Below are 19,061 nucleotides of genomic sequence, written 5' to 3'. Positions count from 1 at the left end.
CAACTTATAATCAGTACTTACGCCAAACTGAGCAATCTGTTGTTAAATAATTGAAAATAATCTTACATTTTCATACAATACCAGTTAGCCAGTTGAAGTAGTGTAGCCAGTCTCTTGCAATTTAAACCTTTTTAAAATGTGCACATCAAAAGAAGCTTAATGCTAACAACCTCCTCAGAAGCCCACAGCATGGGACAACAATTAATGGACACTAGAGTGATTCTTCCAAGTGATGCTCAACACGGAATAGCAAGTAACTCATCAGCTATGGAAGAGAAATGGATGCTAATTCTTCAAACAATTTTGGCCAGCTTTTAAGCACAATTTTTTTTAAAGACGAGGAACTCACTTTATTTGGATGTAAACACACTTATTCAATTTCTTGATTCATTCAATTGATTTTGGGTAAATAGTAATGAAAAAAACTAGTGAAGGATCCTGTCTTATTTGCTTTGTGGTCTTTGGACCCCTTGAATTTATGTAATTATAAAGCTATACAGTACAGATAAGGCAGCTAAATGGCATTTTGCTATAAGTAGTAGTTAACAGAAGGTAGGATCTGTAACAGTGCAATTAGTATCACTTAAAGAAGGGTATGGTGTGGTAACCCACAATTTCTTTCCTTATCTGTATTTGATCTGACATCAGACATATGCTTATGACTGCATACCACTGTTTAACTTTCTGGGCCTATCATACTCAGGGATGGTAATAGACAATTCTGGCATCTTGGATGAAAGGTATTATTCTGAGAGTTAATTTACTCTTTGGCCAATTCACCTGATTTTAGCAGAGGTCCATATCACTAGTTAAGGAGGAACATTTTTATTAATTTACATTGTTTTCTAGCAGCCTGATTTGATTTCAAAGCCAAATCAGAGCTAACCATATTACTATTGCGTCTAGATTTACACTACATATACAACTGACCAGGAGTGCAGTGTAGACTTTGACAACAATGCAATGGAATTATACTTCTCATCCTATTTAAGTTGCAGATTTAATAATTCACTGAACTCACATTTCCTAGTCGGAATAGTAGGATTTTAATTATGCTTCTGGATCATTCCAGGTCTCCAGATTATTACTCCACTGATCACCAACCTGAGGGCAATTGTGCTAGTTTTCACAAGAGTCCTTGTTTAAACTTATCACACACTGTCCCTCAATGGCTTATGAATTACTACTTCATTAAAAATTTGGAAGAAACTCTTGACCAGCAAAGCCACAGAATAGACTCTGTACCCCAGCAGAGGAACTTCAAATATCCTACGAGTGGTTTAATGACACCTCTGCTGATGAAATCTTACTTATATTGTTATCAGACAGGGCTTGTTCATGACATTACTGATGGGATTATCAAAATACTCCAAAACTTGCTTGCCAATTTGTTCCCCCTCACCTACTATCCCATCAGCCTCCGGATCCAACATATAATTCTCCATAACCTCCACCACCTCCAACGGGATTTCACCGCTAAGCACATCTTACCCTCCCCCCGCTCTCTGCTTTCTGCAGGGATCGCTCCCTACGTGACTCCTTTGTCCATTTGTCCCCCCATCCCTCCCCACCCATCTCCCTCCCGGCACTTATCCTTGTAAGCAGAACAAGTGCTACACATGCCCTTACACTTCCTCCCTCACTACCATTCAAGGCCCCAGACAGTCCTTCCAGGTGAGGCGACACTTCACCTGTGAGTCGACTGGGGGTGATATACTGCGTCTGGTGCTCCCGATGCGGCCTTCTATATATTGGCGAGACCCAACACAGACTGGGAGACCTACGCTCTGTCTGCCAGAGATAGCAGGATCTTCCAGTGGCCACACATTTTAATTCCACGTCCCATTCCCATTCTGATATGTCTATCCATGGCCTCCTCTACCGTAAAGATGAAGCCACACTCAGGCTGGAGGAACAACACGTTATATTCCGTCTGGGTAGCCTCCAACCCGATGGCATGAACATTGACTTCTCAAACTTCCGCTAATGCCCCACCTCTCCCTCGTACCCCATCCGTTATTTATTTATATGTGTGTGTGATATATATATATATACACACACACACATGTTCTTTTTCTCTCTCCTTTTTCTCCCTCTGTCCCTCTCACTATACTCCTTGCCCATCCTCTGGGCTTCCCCCCTCCTCTTTTCTTTCTCCCTGGGCCTCCAGTCCCATGATCCTCTCATATCCCTTTTGCCAATCAACTGTCCAGCTCTTGGCTCCATCCCTCCCCCTCCTGTCTTCTCCTATCATTTCGGATCTCCCCCTCCCCCTCTCAAATCTCTTACTAGCTCTTCTTTCAGTTAGTCCTGATGAAGGGTCTCGGCCCAAAACATCGACTGTACCTCTTCCTAGAGATGCTGCCTGGACCGCTGCGTTCACCACTTACCAATGTATGGTTCTGCTGATTTACACTGGCCCCTGCTTCAGCAATTCTCCCAATAATACATTAGCTATTCCTGTTGTTAATGTCCTAAGGTTTCAATGTCCCCCATCACCACTATCCTTTGCACCAACTCTTTCGGAAATTTTCCTTCAATTCCAGTTTCTGGTGCTTTCCTATGTTTACTGATTGAGCATTTGAAGCTGTGCTTACCTTTGCCTACACTCTCATAATGTTTTACTCTAAAGAGGTTTCCTCTTCCTAATTCCCTTTCCTCCTTCAAAATGTCATCTTTTTGCCTGAGTTGAAATTTCTATTGGATGGAAAAGTGCCAATCCCTGGGGACAGCATAAAAGTGCAAGCTGTTGCTGTTGTTGTTAAGAGACCCTCAATCAAATTCTTAAGGAGACTAAATCCCCATTTTAACCTGTGCCATACTTTATTGCATATGTGGCAATCAACTACAGTTCAAAACATTTTAGTCCTACTGTGCTGAATAATAGCAGATTAATAACAGAATTAATAAAAGGAAACTCAAAACCACAAAATAATGGCACATGGGGGAAAGGGGGAGGGAGGACAATAAGAGAAATAGTAGGGGTAGAGGAGGAAAGGGGAGAGGTGAGGTTAAGAGGAAGAAAGGGAAGGGGAGGGGGAGGGGAGATGGAGGAGGAGGGTGAGGGGAAATGGAGGGAGAGGGAGAGAACCTAAACGATTGAACACAAAAGCTACGAAATAAGGAAATGAGAATTATTCAGATGTGAGAACATAAATAAAGAATGTAAAAGTTGTGCAATGCTGCGATTTGTCCAACAAGTCTCTGCATTTAAAATGGGGATGGTACGTGACTTAAAAGTTATGTGCAGGTGGTGAACTCCTCTTACATCCGCTGCACTTTTCCTTCAGGCACATTTCGACGAGTTGTAGATTTTGGGAGATGCTGATGAAGTAGCTTGGATGAGTAATTGCAGTACATTTATTTTGTTAATAATGCCGGTGGTGGAGGAAATAAACAGTGAGGGTGGCTTACATGTGGCAATAAAACAGCTGTTTTGTCCCTTATGATGTTGAGCTTCTAGGGAATTGTTGCAACTGTACTACTCCAGACAAGATAAGAGTATTGCTGACCTATGCCTTGTAGATCTTTGAAGTATTAGAAGATGAGTCACTATTGCGGATAACCAGTCTCTGATATGGTCTTCGCAACACAGAAAATAAATGGCTGGCTCAGTTCAGTTTTGGAACAATGGTGACTTGTATATTGATGGAGGAGACACAGTGGTGGCAATGCCATTGAATGTCAAAGGTAGATGGTTAGATTCTGTCTCCTTGGGGTGTAGTCACTGCCTGTCACTTTTGTGCTGCAAACACAACTTGCTACCTATCAGCTAACATCCGAACATTGTTTGGGCCTTGCTGTATGCAGGCATGGATTGTTTCAATTGTGAGAGGAATTGTGAACATTTAGATACGTCCTCACCTCTGACCATATGATGGTAGGAAGATATTTGACAAAGCTGTTGAAGGTGGTTAAGCCAATGACACTGCCATGTTGACTTTCTGCAGTGACTAGTCCAAGTGTGGGGTCAGTAATTTTAACTGCCAACAACCACAGTTATCTTACTTTGAGTAAGATGTAACTTTAATCATGGGAGTTTTTTTTCTCTTGATGTTCACTGACTTGTTTTGCCAGGACACCTTAACGCCAAAGTTAGTCAACTGGTGTTATAGGCAGTCACTCCAGTCTCACTACTGGAACTTAGCTCTTAGGGTCTTGGCTGTGGCATAGTCTGTAGCTTAAGTTCAAATTCAATTATCATTCATCCATAATATAGCCAAATGGAATAGTGTTCTTCTGGGGCCAAGGTATAAAATACATTACCCACAGGGCATAACAGGTACAGTTAAGATTTCAGAAAAACATAGTCACAAAGAAGAAAAAATATATAGCCTAAGTCTCAGAGTGGCATGATTGTAGAATTGATGGTAAGTTGTCCTGGTCCAGCTTGTTCTTCCACTGAGTGAACGCTAGTGTCTTGAGGTCATGATAAAAACGTCTAAGACGATTAACTGCAATGTGCACTGTCTGATGGTACACAACAAGTCCAGGCAATAACACAACAGTGGTACTCAATCAGTCAAGCTCCATTGCTATTGAGCAACTCGCTGATGGGACAGTCCTGCAGTACTTTATGTTCTTAGTATCCAGCAGTGACTTCTGATCATTAAAAAAAGGCATACAAGATGAACAAATACACCTTTGACTGGACCCTGAGTGGCAAGTGCACTGCCATTTTACTAGAAGTTATATGATAATATGAAGAAAAGAAAAAGATTAATGGTCGGCAAAATTAAAACTAGGCACCTTGGCAGAGGTTATTGGTGAGTAACTGTCAACAAGAGTTTCCTACACTTTGCTGATGATTGAGAGCAGACTGATGGGTTGTCCCGCTTTTTGTGGACAAATCATATCCAGGCAAGTTTTCTAAATTGCTGGGTACATGCAAGTGTTGTAACTACTGGAATATCATGGATGGAAGCACAGCTTCTTCTGGAGTTCAGATTCTCAGTACTAAAGCTATGATGGCATTTGGCCTGACAGCCTTTGCTGTAGTAATAAATCACTGAGAGCAATAGACATTGTGTATAATCAGAGTTGAAGTTGGACATACATTGCAATTTAACTCAAGATAAATCCAATATTTATTTCTCCAGTGTACGTACTGAAGCCCATATCGTGAGAATATATATGTTAGCAAATCTCCAAGTAGATGGTGAAAGTCAGGCTGACATCTACAGTGTTCTGAGAAAACTACTCATATTACAACATTAATATAATTGTATTTTCAATGATTGACTTTAGTTTTGTTTTCTTAACAATCCATAATTACTGAAAGAAAGGAGATTTTATGAGGGGCACTGTTATTATTACTGTGCTTGAAAACTGAGAAAAGAAAGGCCTTGGATAATGTTTTAATATTGTACTGGTTTGTTAAAGTAATGTGACGAGATAAATCTTGATGCAATTTATGGTTATCTTGCATTTGCAATCTGGTAATAAAACAACTTCTGACGTGTGTTCTATCAAAACACTGAGCTTTGATGTCTATAAAAAGATTAAGAATGTATTTAATTGATGACTATATGATGAAAAGAAAAAGATTAAAAATACAGTTTTGAAATTAGGAGGATAAGAGAGGTAAAAGATGGATTTAGTTGTAAAGGTTAAGGAAAACACCTAGGTTCTATACCTATATTAAGAGTGAAAGGGTGGCTAGGGTGAGAGTAAAGTCCCTTAGAAAGCAGCAGGACCACCTATGTCCAAACTGCAAGAGAAGGGTGGGATTTTTAATGAGTATTTCCCTCAAGTGTTTACTGAAGAAAAAAAATTATGTTTACTCAAGAAATAACGGAAACAAGTGGAGATGTTTTGGAGGACATTTATATTACCAGGGAGGAGATATTTGTAGCTTTAAATCCCCTGGGCCCTACCAAGTGCATTCTCAGTCTTTGTGGGAGGTCAGAAAAGAAATTGCAGAGTTCTTACAGAGATATTTGCTTGTTAGCTACAGTTCCTGAAGACAGGAAGGTGGCCAATTGTTTCAGACAAGCTATGGAACGACAAGCTTGACATGAGTGGTAAGGAAGTTACTAGAGGGAATTCTGAGCGACAGGATCTACCAACATTTGGATAGACTGATTAGCAGTCAGCATGGCTTTGTGTGGAAAGTTGTATTTGAGAAATCCTTTAGTGTTGTTTGAAGAAGAAACCAGAAGTGTAGAAGAGGGTAGGGCAGTGGATGTTGACGATACGGACTTTAGCAAGGTGTTTGACAAGGTTCCACATGATGGGCTGCTCTGTAAGGTTAAGTCGCATGGAATCTAGGGACAGCTAGTTAGGTGGATTGAAAATGGACTCAAGGCCTCAAAGCTCTCCATTTCTTTTAGGACACCTGATCCAACGAGTTCTCCTCCACCGCTACTCTCTTCTGTCTAGCGGAATTTGTTTTCACTCTTAATGATTTCTCCTTTGGCTCCTCCCACTTCCTTCAAACAAAAGGTGTAGCTACGGGCACTCGCATGGGTCCCAGTTATGCCTGCCTTTTTGTCAGCTACATGGAATAGTCTTTGTTCCAAGACTACACTGTGTCCATCCCCGCTTTTCCTACGCTACATCGACGACTGCATTGGTGCTGCCTGCACCCATGTGGAGTTTGTCGACTTCATCAACTTTGCCTCCAACTTCCACTACGCTGCCCTCAAATTTACCTGGTCCATTTCTGACTCCTCCTTCCCCTTTCTTGATCTCACTGTCTCTATCTCTGGAGGCAGCTTATCTACTGATGTCTATTATAAACCCATGGACTCTCATAGATTCCTGGATTAAACCTCTTCGCACCCTGTTACTTGTAAAAACACCATCTCCTTCTCTCAATTCCTCTGTCTCTGCCACATCTGCTCTTAGGATGAGGTTTTTCATTCCAGAATGAAGGAGATGTCTTCCTCCACCATCAATGCTGCCCAAAACCACATTTCTTCCATTTCACGCACATCTGCTCTTAACCCACCCTCCCACTACCCTACCAAGGATAGGGCTCCTCTTGTCCTCAACTACCACCCCACCAGCCTCCGCATCTAGCACATTAATTCTCCGGAACTTCCAACGGGATCCCACCACCAAGCACATCTTTCCCTCACCCCAACTTTCTGCTTTCTGCAAGGATTGCTCCCTATGCAACTCCCTTGATCATTAATTCTCCCCTTATCCTTGCAAGTGGAACAAGTGCTACACCTGCCCCTATACCTCCTCCCTCACTACCATTCAGGGCCCCAAACAGTCCTTCCAGGTGAGGCGACACTTCACTTGTGAGTCTGTTGGGGCCATATACTGTGTCCAGTGCTCCCACTATGGCCTCCTGTATATCAGCGAGACCCGATGTAGATTGGGAGACTGCTTCACCAAGTACCTATGCTCCGTCCGCCAGATGAAGTAGGATCTGCCAGTGGCCACCCACTTTAATTCCACTTCCCATTCCCATTCTGATATGTCCATCCATGGCCTCCTCCACTGCTGCGATAAGGCCACACTCATGTTGGAGGAACAATACCTTATATTCCATCTGGGTAGCCTCCAACCTGATGGCATGAACATTGATTTCTTGAACTTCTGTTAATGCACCCCCCCACCACTCCCATCCCCTCTTTTCCCTATCTCAACTTGTCTCCTTGCAGTCCATCGCCTCCCTCTGGTGCTCCTCCCCCCTTTTCTTTGTTCCATGGCCTCTGTCCTCTCCTATCAGACTCCCCATTCTGCAGCCCTTTATCTCTTTCACCAATCAACTTCCCAGCTCTTAACTTCATTCCCTCCCCCCTTCTGGTTTCAAGTATCACCTTCTGTTTCTCTCTCACCTCCCCCCACCTTTTAAATCTAACTCCTCATCTTTTTTTCTCCAGTTCTGTCAAAGGGTCTCAGCCCGAAACGCCCACTGTACTTTTTCCCATTGATGCAGCCTGGCCTGCTGAGTTCCTCCAGCATTTTGTAGGAGTACAAGTGTACCACTCATTGAAAGTGGCATTCTAGGTCAGCCAGTTGAGATATTAAGTTGCAGCTGTATAAATTGTTGGGGAGTCCGCACTTGGAATACTGCAGACAATATTGGTTGTCCTGTTAAAGAAAAGACATGGATTAACTGGAAAGGGTACAGAAAAGATTTAAGAGGATGTTTTCTCATGTAGAGGACCTGAGTTATACGGCAAGGTTGGCCAGGTTAGGTCTTTATCCCTTGGAATGACGGAAAATAAAGGGAGACTTCTTGGAAATGATTAAAATTATGAGAAGCATAGAAAAGGTGGACGATAACAGTCTTTTCCCAGGTTAGGGAATCCAATTTGGGGCAGAGGTTTAAGGTGAGAAGGGAGAGATTTAATAAGGATCTGAGGGGCAACTTTTTCCACTCAGAGGGTCGTGAGTATATGGAATCAGCTGTCAGAGGAAGTGGTTGAGGCTGATACAATAGTATCATTTAAAAGCACTTAGATGGGTACATGGAGGGAGGGGCCAGGAGGAATACAGGCCAAATGCAGGAAATTGGGACTAAATGGATGGGCATCATGGTTGGCATAGGCTTGTTGAGCCAAAGGGCTTGTATCCATGCTATATTTCTCTATGATTTCAATGAAATATTTATTCACCTTCCACTTTCATTTTAGGCCATCTGCCATACAGTATATATCACTTAATGTCTTATGGTGAAAGTATTCTTCAAAGACTAAGTGCCTTGGTTTACTGGATCCAGTAAACCAAGGGAGAAAATAAAAGAAAAGTCCCACCAAGTAAGCATAATGTGTGAACTCCATTCTGTCGGTTCCTCTTTATTTTGTCGTAGAAGCTTTCAGGTTTCCATGTCTCTGTCCAGAATACAAAGGATACAGTTTCGCCAAAATTGTACAACTAGGGAAAAACAAACAAATAAATCAATCAATATGTCACCACTATTTACGTGGATCCATCTCTGATTTTAATATTGGCACACAAAAGTTTTATATTTGATGAGTTTCAATCCAAATCACTTATTTTTCCATTTCCTTCTAAAGATGCTGCCTGACCATTAGTTACTCCAGATTCCAACATCTGCAGTTTCTTAAATGCTTAGACAAATTGTACAGACCTGTTTTGGGCACTATGATCACAGAGTGGCACACAGGTCTGCCAGAGTCCTGTGATCGTTGCTGAGCTTGTTACCCTATTCTAGGCAAGGGTTCCCAACCTGGGGTCCATGGAACCCTTGCGTAATGGTATTGGTCCACGGCATAAAAAAGATTGGTAACCCTTGTCCTAGAGGAATCAATGGACTAAGGAGAATTGTGTAGTCACAAAGAGAGGAGTGAACAACAGCTTACATTTCTTCTAAAAGCAACACACACCAAATGCTGGAGGAACTCAGCATCTATGGAAATGAATTTTTGGACCAAGATCCTTGCTTTCGTCAGGACTGGAAAGGAAGGGGGAAGAAGCCAGAATAAGAAGGTGGTAAGAGGGGAAGGAGTACAAGCTAAAAGGTGACAGGTGAGGCCAGGTAGGTGGGGGAGCAAATAAGAAGCAGGGAGGTGATAGATGGAAAATGTAAAGGTCTGGAGAAGGATAAATTTTCAATGACTTAGAATCACACTGCACAAGAGGCCATTGAATGAATTTTTGAATTAGAACTAATATTCCTGTTTTCCTATTCCACTCTGTTTATAATAGCAGATTCAGAAGAGGGAACACACATCAAAGTTGCTGGTGAACGCAGCAGGCCAGGCAGCATCCCTAGGAAGAGGTGCAGTCGACGTTTCAGGCCGAGACCCTTCGTCAGGACTAACCTAACGAAGGGTCTCGGCCTGAAACGTCGACTGCACCTCTTCCTAGAGATGCTGCCTGGCCTGCTGCGTTCACCAGCAACTTTGATGTGTGTTGCTTGAATTTCCAGCATCTGCAGAATTCCTGTTGCTTTTTTCAGAAGAGGGAATACGATTTTCAATGTAACTATTTGTTCTGTCAAATGAAAGTGTTTGAAAAGAAGGGTGTACAGTGGAAACAAGGAAAAGAGTCTGCTTCCTAGTCCAGCACTCCAGATCTTGTAAAGGTCATACCATATCTACATTAGCATCTTATTTTTTATTGGTAACATCATACCTTAAAGACTCAAGATTCTACACCATTTTTAAGTATGATTCTTATGTTGTTACTGAGTATGTAACATGCAGCAAAGATTCACAATATAGCATCAACATCAAGATACAAGCCAGATTTGCATAAAATATTTTCAGGATATTACAAGTAATAACACAGTGTCTGTCTTAATGCAAACCACAATACTGCTGCACTGAAAATAAAGTAAATGAGACAAACCAAATATATGACGTTCCCTTGGGTAAATCTCTGTAATTCAAAGTGGACCAATTTTAGGATTCACATTTGTAAAATCAGAGCAGGACCTTTGCATATTTGAAATCTAAAAAGGCATCACTAAAAAGTGATAAAACTACTCACCAACAATTACTATCATGACATTTCTGAATTTAATTTTACATAGTGTTTGCCCCACAGCTCTTCCAATGATGATGCAATCCATACCCTGAGCTGAGTTCAATGGTAATTCAGCGGTGGAGGCTTTATTAGCCTTATTGAAGCAGATATGCTCTTAAACCATTGCATATGTGCTTAGTGCCATATAAAACTTTCAAAAGGTTCCACATTTGATTCTTTATGTTGGAGGACAAGCTGAATTGCAGATAGAACAGGACTTGGGGTGAATGGCAGGAGGCAGAGAAAAGAGCTGAACCATTGGCAAATCAATTACGTCTTTTGTTTTAATTATTATCCAATGATTTTTTTTCTAAACAGTTGAATGTTAGAAGCCCAAATTGTGCATGACTGTAATATCTGTAATATCCTCTCCAATGCACATTAATGAATAAAGAATTGTTATTTGAGTGAAAAAGTCAAAGATGCCAAAAGCTACGAAATAACATTTCAGTTAGAACCAATACTTCTTCAGAAGCAAATATCTGAACATAATATCACACAACATCTGGTTGCTCTTCAGTCACAGGGCATAGCTTTATCACTATTACACCACTGGAGCACTCAGCTGTACAGAGGATATCGTACAATTTTTGCATTCAAAAATATATAGATTTGTGGAAGTTTCAAGTTGCATATCCATGCTCCAGTGATCACATATGCAAATCTCTGTCTAAAGCAGATTTTAAAAATAATTTTAAAAAATTAATGACGTACTTTTTCAGTCTACAAAATACCTCAACAAAAAAATGCTTTTAATGAACAGGACACAAAAAGAAAACGCAGCTTTTACAACTCAACAACACAGTTTCTAAGCCAACAAAAGCATATGAAACAGAAGCAGAAGTAGGCCTTTTGGACCCTTGTTCCTACTCTGCCATAAATATGGGCAGTAGATTCAATCGCTTGGAAAAGTATGAATAAAATAAAAAAATAGTGACTGCAGAAGTTTCCAGAATAAAGAGTAAGACAAAAAATTAGAAAGGGACAAGAACTAAGAGTTTAATTTCAAGCAAAATGGAGACAAAATTGAGAAGGGTGATGTATGCAGGAATGAAGATGTTATATCTGAATGCATGCAGAGTACAAAATAATCTTGTAGCATTGTTAGAAATTGGCAGGTATGACGTTGGCATCATAGAGTCATAGTTGAAGGAAGATCACAGCTGCAAGCTTGACATCCAAGGATACACATCATATTGCTAGGACATGCAGGTGAGCAGAAGGGGTGGGGTGGCATAGTTGGTAAAAATGAATTCAAATCCTTAGAAAGAAGTGACTTAGGATCAGAAGATGTAGAACCCTTGTAGGTTGAGTTAAGAAACTGCAAGGATAAAAAGATCTCGATGGAAGTTATATACAGGCCTCCAAACAGTAGCCAGATGTGGATACAAATTACAACGCGAAACAGAAAAGGCATGTTAAAAGGAGATTGTTATGATAGTCTTGGGGGTTTTCAATATGCAGCAGATTGGAAAAATCAGCTTTGTGGCCAAGTTTGTGGATGATGCAAAGATAGATGGAGGGGCAGGTAATGTTGAGGAAGCAGGGAGTCTGCGGAAGGACTTGTATGGATTAGGGGAATAGTCAAAGAAGTGGCAAATGGAATACAGTGTAACCAATTGTATGGTTATGCACAAACAAAAAGTGTAGACAAATTCTAAAGAGATCAGAAATCAGAGGTGCAAAGGAACTTGGGAGTCCTAGCATAGGGTTTCCTAAAGGCTACCTTGCAGATTGTGTCGGTTGTAAGGAAGGCAAATGCAATGTTAGCTTTCAATATGAGAAGACAAGAGTATAAAAGCAATGATGTAATGCTGAGGCTTTATAAGGCATTGGTCAGATCACATATAGAGTACTGTGAGTCATTTTGGGCTCCATCTGTAAGAAAGGATGTGTTATAATACATTGCACTCAATTGCGCTTCAACTTATTTAATAATCTCTTCAGTGACACCTTTGTGTAGGATTTCTAAAAATCAAAATATTCAAAGTTATAGCTTTACCCTTATCTGTTCAGTTGGTTGCAATCTCAAAAATTCCAACAAATTAGTCTGACATGATTTCCCTTTCATAAATAGACATTCACTCTGCCAAATCTTTCATTATTTTCTAAATGTGCTACTACCACTTCCTTAATGATAGATTCCAGAAATGTTTACCACTGTTGATGCCAGGCTGACTGGTCCATAATTTACCATTTTCTCAGTTACTACCTTCCAATCTATGAGAACAGTTCTAGAATGTGTGGAATTTTGGAAGATGACGACCAATACATTCATTATCTCCAGAGGCAATCACTTCAAAAACCTAGATATTTGATTATCAGGTACATAAGTCTTTTAATAGCATTAATTTCACCAAAACCATACTTCTAAAAATAACTATCATTTCTTTCAGTCTTTTATTTAGTTGGGATCTTCTGATTCTAAAACTTCCCGCACCTTTTCTGTGTCTTCTTGAAGGAAGAGACACACCAACTATTTGCTTTATTTCTCTATTACATCCTTATTCCGCAGTGTAGTTTCTTTTCTCTCTTTGTAGGGGACCTACTTTAACTCCAACATTTTTTCTAACAAAAGCTTTTGTAGTCTGATGTTTGCACTTCTCACAGGGTTATTCTTACATTCCACCTTACTTTTCTTATTCAATTTCTTGAGCAATTTTGTTGAATTTCAAAATGTTCCCAATCCACAGGTTCGCTGGTCTTTTCAGAACTTTAGAAACCTTTTGATTTGGCCCACTACTATCTTTAAATCCTCTTCTTTGTCCTGGCTACCCTGCAATTTTGCTTTTGTGCTTTAAAGGGATATACTTATTGAAAACTATGTATTATTTCTTTAAGGATTAATGATTACTTCTTTACTGTCATAACTTTTAACGTACTTTGATTAAATACAACAGCTCAATTTCAGTTTAAATTATGTTCAATCTTTATAATTGACTGCAAATGACACATTTTTGAACTTTATAGTGAAACAAGATTGCAAAGTGCACTTCAGCAGCAGAATAAATTGTTTATATAGACAATGTTATAAGTATAGGTAATAGTAACATAAAACATTTATTGAAACAAAATTTCTCAAAGCCTTTATGGAGCAATTTTCAAGTTGTGGAAGTAACTTTTTGAACAAAGCACTAAACTTTAGGCAGCATCGTAGAGAACAGAAGAGTTGGACAGATTAAGGGAGAAAATCATTTAATTTAGAGTCAACAGCTAAAGGCAATATTACCAATGGTGAAGAAAATTAGGCATATCAGAAATGGAGTGTATGTGTGTGTGGGGCGGGGGGGGAAGGTTGTAGGGTTGCAGATATCTTAGATTCTTGTATGATAAAACACATTGCATCCTCCAATTGTTTGTGATTAATGCCATGGGAAATCCAGTATTGTATAGTTAAATGTACAGCTCATATGGAATCACAACACAGGAAGCTTCGAAAAACTTAGATCAGGAATTCCATCCTATAAAGGAAAAACAGGAATTTAAAAAATACCAGAAGTAGCACTTTTACAAATTGTCAATTACAAACTCAACCTATGACATAGGCTTCACCAGCTTCCATGACTTTTGTGTTAAGTGCATTTCCTGACTTTAAGATGAAACAGTAAGGTTAATTTAAAACAAACCCTAACAAAAACTCTATAATTTATTGGTCTAACATTAGTTTCACAATATTCAAGACAGAAATGAAGGTTCCCTATTAACTCTGCTACTTCAAGTTTTCATCAACTGATAGATACAAATTGCCACCTTTACTTCAAAACAGAGTGCTGTACCTTCATGGTAGGTGTCCTGATGGTAATTTAGCAGCACTGGGTTTCAGACATCCCACCTCTCCTGGAAGATCCGGGAGTCTCCCGCATATCGATAGTGGCTCACTGATGCCCAGAAATTATATACAATATCCTGGAAAAAGATTTTTTTGAGAGGGAGAGGGAGAGCAAGCATCCTGATTGGTCTCCCTTCGTGCTAAGAGTGGTCCCCAACCACCGGGCCGTGAGGAAACAATATGATTTGGCGATATGAAACGATATGAGTCATTCGCACCTTTCCTCATTCCCTGTCACGCACTGTTGAGCTCGGACGCACACGAGGTCATTACCTGCGCGTCATCCGTGTCAGCGCGGGAAGGAGATCAACTCCTCAAGCTTGTAAATGACGGCGGGCTGAAAAGTTTGTTTGACATAACATCTCTGTTGGCATTCTGGATCAAAGTCAAGGCTAAATATCCTGAGATAGCCACGAAAGCGCTGAAAACGTTGCTTCCATTTCCAACATCATATCGCTGCGAAGTGGAGTTTTCTGCAATGAATGCAACGAAAATTGAATTGCGGAATAGACTGGACATAAGGAACCCCCTTCGAGTATTGCTGTCTCCCATCATCCCTCGATGGGACCGTCTTGTTGCAGGAAGACAAGCCCAGGGCTCGCACAGATTCAGCGATATTGGTGTGTTGCAATGATTTTATATGTTCATACGGGGAAAATATGTGCTGTGTGTTTAATATCCAAACGTTACTTAAAATGTTATGATGCTATTGACTTATCACCTATATTCCGGTCGTGATTAACACCCCCCCCCCCCACCCCCGTGGTCGGCCGGTCCGCAAGGATATTGTCAATATTAAACCGGTCTGCAGTGCAAAAAATGTTGGGGACCCCTGCTAAGTAGACTTATCAGTTTTCTCTGTGGGCGGGCTTTACAATCGACCTCAAAAATAATGACAGTGTTGCTCGCTGCACTGTTTGCAACAGTGACTTTTCTATTACCCATGGTGGGTTAAAATGTAAAAGACATGTTGAGGTGAGTTTAACAGGTGTCATTCGTTCATTAGCATAGCTAACGTTATTTAAACTAGCTGGCTAGCTGCTAAGGAGCTACGCTATTGATGTCCTACGTGATGAGGCCAAACTCCCTGTAGACTTGCTTAAAGTTGTAATAGAATAAACATGATAATATAATATAAGCACATATTTTAATGTCACATTTGCTGCATATACCCAACTTGGTTTACAGATTAGACAAAATCACTAAACAAAGTATTACATACACCCTTGGAGGTTGACGGGCTGGGGCGGGGTGGATATGGTGTTGCGGGGGGGGGGGGGGGGAGAGTGCTACCTCCCTGAAATGGTGGTAATACCTCCCTGAAATGAGTTATTGCAGGGTGGGATGTCTGGGGTTTGATAGAAGAGAAATACTGTCAGATTCCCACTCTTGATCACTATCCAAAACTCTTAGACATCTGGTGAGAATGAAACTAAGTCAAATGATGATGCTGTATTAATAGGAATCTATGGAAGGGTGCTACCACATATAACAATTGTAACTTTACACAGTACATATCTTCAGGAAATATGAGTAGGGTATAGTAAAAAGTAGGGAAAACAAATTGCAAAGAATTCACATTAACATTTCGGTCTGGTTGCTCATTTATTTAAAATCCACCTTCTGCGATTTCCTTCATCATTCCAGTAATGTAATTCCAAACCCATTCTTAAGTATTCTTTATCCCAGGAATTTATTGGGATCGCATCATTAGCCTGCAGAACTAATTAAAATGACTCCAACACTAAGTGTTCACAGTTAGGTACAGGTTAACTGTGCAGGAAGCTATCTCAAATCTAGATATTACAATTCAGTTATACAAATTTACCTTTGTATATAGAGGATCATTCTCAATAACTTTCATGAACTTTTTTTACAGTGCAAATTCCCAGCACCAATACAAGTTGCCTCAAAAATCAGCAACATAATCCTCAACATTGATCAGAACACAACACTTGATCACTCAAACTTGCAGCTTCAGTTGAGATGTCACTGCTTTATTTATCTATTAAAATACTACAGAAGTGAAACTGGAAGTGAAGCTTTGGATGTCAATATAAAAGAAATTTTTAAAAACTCTCTCAAATCTGCTTAACTGCAGAATTACATTATGTATTGAGGCAGTTTTAATAAGCTAAAGAACATACGTGAAAAGACAAATCCTACATTGCAGTATGTCAATTAGCTGGAAAAAAGTTCAGAAGGGTTCTGTATAATCATGAAGCAACAATTAAGACAAACTAATTTTGGGTTTTAAAACATTATAGATTACATGAGGAAAGGCAGATACCAGAAATCACACTATTCTATGTATTTATTAGGATTTTTTAAAGAAAGAAGAAATACTTTGCAGGACAGAATATTCAAGGTATTCGGATATGCCATTTTGTTCAATTAAGCTCATAGTACAGCTGAAACAATTTCAAATCCGAATATTAAAAATCACCTAAACTTCAAATACTCACAATAATTTTCTTGCAATAATAATTACATTTAATACATTTCCACTGGTGATTCAGGTTGCTTCCAAAACCACGCATGATAAAATACTGCGGATGTTTACCAACTGTAAAACTATCTTTCTAATGTCAACAGTAAATTTACTCTTCAGTAATTTAATGTTTACATCCTCTTCTGATAGCTTGATTTGCTTTGAACCATTAGGGTGCAGCAAGCATCTGCATCTTTTAATATCTAATTTTGATTGAAATGAAACATTAAAAATAATCAGATTGCCAGATGAAATTGATAAACTTTAATTACTTGTTCAAGATTGTTTTAAAAAATCTAGAACTTCTGCACACTGAGAGAACATCATTTAATTCTGAGTTTTAGAATTACAGTACAGTTGTGAAGATCTAATGAACACAAGTGAGCCAGCACAGCTGTGCCACAAGGGACTGACCTATCCAACCTTTTTCAGGAGTATGAGGTCTCTTGTTCCGAAAAGCTAAAGATCAGTAGTGGTGATATGTTTTCAGTGACTTAAACCACTCTAATAACTAAATGTGTCCTATGGTTGTTCAAGCAATGTGCAGGAACTCAAATAGTGGAAACATTATTAAAAATATGGCTGAGGTCAGCACATATTTGAAGTTGTTTGCTAATAAGAAAGAACGGGAGAAGCAACAGACACTATGAAACCTCTGATTTAAGTCAAATAAGCCAGTTGATGAGTAACTAACTCAGAGCAGTCAATCAAAGAGTCTCAGCAATACAGGTGACCCCCGCTTTTCGAACGTTCGCCTTACGAAACCTCGCTATTATGAAAGACCTACATTAGTTACCTGTTTTCGCCAACAGAACGTGTTTTCACTGTTATGAAAAAAGGCAGCATGCAAAAAAAGCAGCGCATGATAAAAGGCAGCGCGCGCCCCGAGCAGTCAAGCTCCTCCCCTGGAATGGCATTCGAGCCGGCATTGTTTAAACACGTGCCTGTGAGCAGCCATTTGCAAGATGAATTCTAAGGTATCGGAAAAGCCTAAAAGAGCTTTTAAGGGTGTTACACTTAGCGTAAAACTAGACATAATTAAGTGTTTCGATCGTGGTGAATGAAATAAGGACAAAGTGAGTTTGGCTTGTGGAAGTTGACGAAGATGATGTTGAAGAGGTTTTGGCATCCCATGACCAAGAACTGACGGACGAAGAGCTGATGTGCAATTGGAAGAGGAAAGGATAACAATCGAAACCGAATTCAGTAGCGAACGGACCGAAAGTGAGGTCTCCAGGAACTGAACATGAAGCAACTGCGTGAGATTTTCGCTGCAATAATTGCAGAAAAGTACAACTTTAATTTTGAAAGGGTACGTCGGTTTAGGGCATATTTGCAAGATGGTTTGAGTGCTTACAAATAACTGTATGATAGAAAAATGCGCGAGGCTAAGCAGTCAAGCATACTGTCGTATTTCAAGCCTTCCACATCAGCCACAGCAGACGACAAACCTCGACCTTCGACATTGAGGCAGGCAGACATAGAAGAAGGTGACCTGCCTGCCCTGATGGAAACAGACGACAATGAGATGACACCCCAGTGTCCCACCACTCCAACCCCTGGGCCGCGGACCGATACATTGCCATGGAGAATGCAACGGTAGCCAGGACGCACCGAGCACATCTTTAAGAAAAAAAGCTGAAATAAACAAGCTAATTAATTAGGTGCCGCCCGGCACGTAAATGTCAATCCAGATCAGAGGCGGTGCTAATTAAATATTAAAGAAAATATTTCTTATTGTAACAATAATTTTTTTATGTATTGCACTGTACTGCTGCTGAGAAACAATAAATTTTATGACATACACAACATAAACACGAAAAAATCTGCAGATGATGGAAATCCAAAGCAACACACATGAAATGCTGGAGGAACTCAGCATGTCAGGTAGCATCTATGGAAATGAATAGACAGCTGATGTTTCGGGCCGAGACCCTTCTTCAGGACTGGGAAGAGAGGAGGAAGACACCAGAATAAAAAGGTGAGAGGAGGGAAGGAGGCTAGCTGGAAAGTGATAGGTGAAGCCAGGCGGGTGGGAAAGGTCAAGGGCTGGAGAAAAAGGAATCTCTTAGGAGAGAAGAGTGGACCATAGGAGAAAGGGAAGGAGGGGGAGCTCAGGGGGAAGTGAGAACAGGTGAAAGGTCAGAGTGAGGGAGTGGAGAATAAAGGGGGGGGGGGTTTAAAGTAAGGAGGAATAGATATTTATGTCATCATTTTGGAGGCTACCAGACAGAATATAAAGGGTTGCTCCTCCACCCTGAGGGTGGCATCAGCTTGGCACAAGAAGCT

At 40.3% G+C, this 19,061-nt stretch overlaps 1 protein-coding gene across 1 annotated transcript in view; it reads right to left on the bottom strand.

Annotated features, from left to right (window-relative positions):
* dph5 (diphthamide biosynthesis 5) overlaps positions 1-19,061 on the bottom strand; it is an 84,248-nt gene that overhangs the window by 10,856 nt on the left and 54,331 nt on the right. Inside the window, exon 4 of the mRNA XM_072274093.1 lies at positions 8,715-8,835. Coding sequence (XP_072130194.1) covers positions 8,715-8,835 — 121 coding nt within the window. The remainder of the gene's footprint in view (positions 1-8,714; positions 8,836-19,061) is intronic.

The sequence above is a fragment of the Mobula birostris genome, chromosome 12 (assembly GCF_030028105.1).
Source record: "Mobula birostris isolate sMobBir1 chromosome 12, sMobBir1.hap1, whole genome shotgun sequence".
Taxonomy (NCBI): domain Eukaryota; kingdom Metazoa; phylum Chordata; class Chondrichthyes; order Myliobatiformes; family Myliobatidae; genus Mobula; species Mobula birostris.
This window is presented reverse-complemented; position numbering and strand designations above follow the sequence as displayed.